A 2,187-nucleotide genomic window follows, 5' to 3' on the forward strand; every position below is an offset into this window, starting at 1 on the left:
ACTGTGACTCTGACTGTGACTCTGACTGACTGTGACTGACTGACTGTAACTCTGACTGACTGTAAATCTGACTGTAACTCTGACTGACTGTGACTCTGACTGACTGTGATTCTGACTGACTGTGATTCTGACTGACTGTGACTATGACTGACTGTGACTGTGACTGACTGTGACTCTGACTGACTGTGACTGTGACTCTGACTGACTGTGATTCTGACTGACTGTGATTCTGACTGACTGTGACTCTGACTGACTGTGACTCTGACTGACTGTGACTCTGACTGACTGTAACTGTGACTATGACTCTGACTCTGACTGTGACTGACTGTAACTGTGACTCTGACTCTGACTGTGACTCTGACTGTGACTCTGACTGTGACTATGACTCTGACTGTGACTATGACTCTGACTGTGACTCTGACTGACTGTAACTCTGACTGTGACTCTGACTGTGACTCTGACTCTGACTGTGACTGACTGTAACTGTGACTCTGACTGTGACTATGACTCTGACTGTGACTCTGACTGACTGTAACTCTGACTGTGACTCTGACTGTGACTCTGACTCTGACTGTGACTCTGACTGACTGTAACTCTGACTCTGACTGTGACTCTGACTGTGACTATGACTCTGACTGTGACTCTGACTGACTGTAACTCTGACTGTGACTCTGACTGTGACTATGACTCTGACTGTAACTCTGACTCTGACTGTGACTCTGACTGTGACTCTGACTGTGACTCTGACTGTGACTCGGACTCTGACTGTGACTCTGACTGACTGTAACTCTGACTGTGACTCTGACTGTGACTCTGACTGTGACTCTGACTGTGACTGTTTCTTTCTGTAGTAGGTCTGGTCTGCTGTTTATAGATGAACACAGATTCAGGCTAATGTAAACCCATCTACACCGGCTTCCTCTCTGCTCTCCTTTGAAGTGTACACTACACTGAAGGGGTGTTATGTAGGGTTAACGGGAGGAGAGGGGAGGAGAGGGGAGGAGAGGAGAGGAGAGGAGAGGGGAAGGGAAGAGGAGAGGGGAGGAGAGGAGAGGAGAGGGGAGGGGGGAGAAGAGGAGAGGGGAGGAGAGGGGAGGAGAGGAGAGGAGAGGGGAGGAGAGGGGAGGAGAGGAGAGGAGAGGGGAGGAGAGGGGAGGGGGGGAGGGGAGGAGAGGGGAGGAGAGGAGAGGAGAGGAGAGGGGAGGAGAGGGGAGGGGGGGGGGAGGAGAGGAGAGGAGAGGAGAGGAGAGGGGAGGAGAGGAAGGGAGGAGAGAGGAGAGGAGAGGAGAGGGGAGGGGAGAGGAGGAGAGGAAGGGAGGAGAGGAAGGGAGGAGAGGGGAGAGTTTTCTGTGTGCTTTTCTAGGCTGAGTGATGAACGAGTGGTCATTAAGCCTTGAGTGGTCCACCTCAAAAAGAGTTGAGACCAAAGTCAGGCCAAGACTTTACTAAATGATGGAATACAACCGCTGTAATTAGTCACGATGACAGCAGTAGAGAGGAAAACAAGCCTCGGAGAGGAGAGTCCCGCTCTAGTGTAGAACAGTTACCTCTCTATATAATACATCTCTAGGCTGGGTTTCTGGCCTTGGAGAGGAGAGAGGAGTCCCTCTCTAGTGTAGATCAGTTACCTCTCTATATAATACGTCTCTAGGCTGGGTTTCTGGCCTCGGAGAGGAGAGTCCCTCTCTAGTGTAGAACAGTTACCTCTCTATATAATACATCTCTATAATACGTCTCTAGGCTGGGTGTCTGGCCTCGGAGAGGAGAGTCCCGCTCTAGTGTAGAACAGTTACCTCTCTATATAATAGATCTCTATAATACGTCTCTAGGCTGGGTTTCTGGCCTCGGAGAGAGGAGTCCCTCTCTAGTGTAGAACAGTTACCTCTCTATATAATACGTCTCTAGGCTGGGTTTCTGGCCTCGGAGAGGAGAGTCCCTCTCTAGTGTAGAACAGTTACCTCTCTATATAATACGTCTCTATAATACGTCTCTAGGCTGGGTTTCTGGCCTCGGAGAGGAGAGAGGAGTCCCTCTCTAGTGTAGAACAGTTACCTCTCTATATAATACGTCTCTAGGCTGGGTTTCTGGCCTTGGAGAGGAGAGAGGAGTCCCTCTCTAGTGTAGAACAGTTACCTCTCTATATAATACGTCTCTAGGCTGGGTGTCTGGCCTTGGAGAGGAGAGAGG

The 2,187-nt window shown here is 50.3% G+C and overlaps 1 protein-coding gene across 1 annotated transcript in view; it reads left to right on the plus strand.

Moving 5' to 3' along the window:
• The first annotated feature begins 625 nt into the window (after nt 1-625).
• Nucleotides 626-2,187, plus strand: part of LOC129844190 (voltage-dependent T-type calcium channel subunit alpha-1H-like) — a 105,515-nt gene continuing 103,953 nt past the window's right edge. Inside the window, exons 1-2 of the mRNA XM_055912613.1 lie at nt 626-767; nt 852-859. Coding sequence (XP_055768588.1) covers nt 626-767; nt 852-859 — 150 coding nt within the window. The remainder of the gene's footprint in view (nt 768-851; nt 860-2,187) is intronic.

Source organism: Salvelinus fontinalis, unplaced genomic scaffold (assembly GCF_029448725.1).
Source record: "Salvelinus fontinalis isolate EN_2023a unplaced genomic scaffold, ASM2944872v1 scaffold_0192, whole genome shotgun sequence".
Lineage (NCBI taxonomy): Eukaryota > Metazoa > Chordata > Actinopteri > Salmoniformes > Salmonidae > Salvelinus > Salvelinus fontinalis.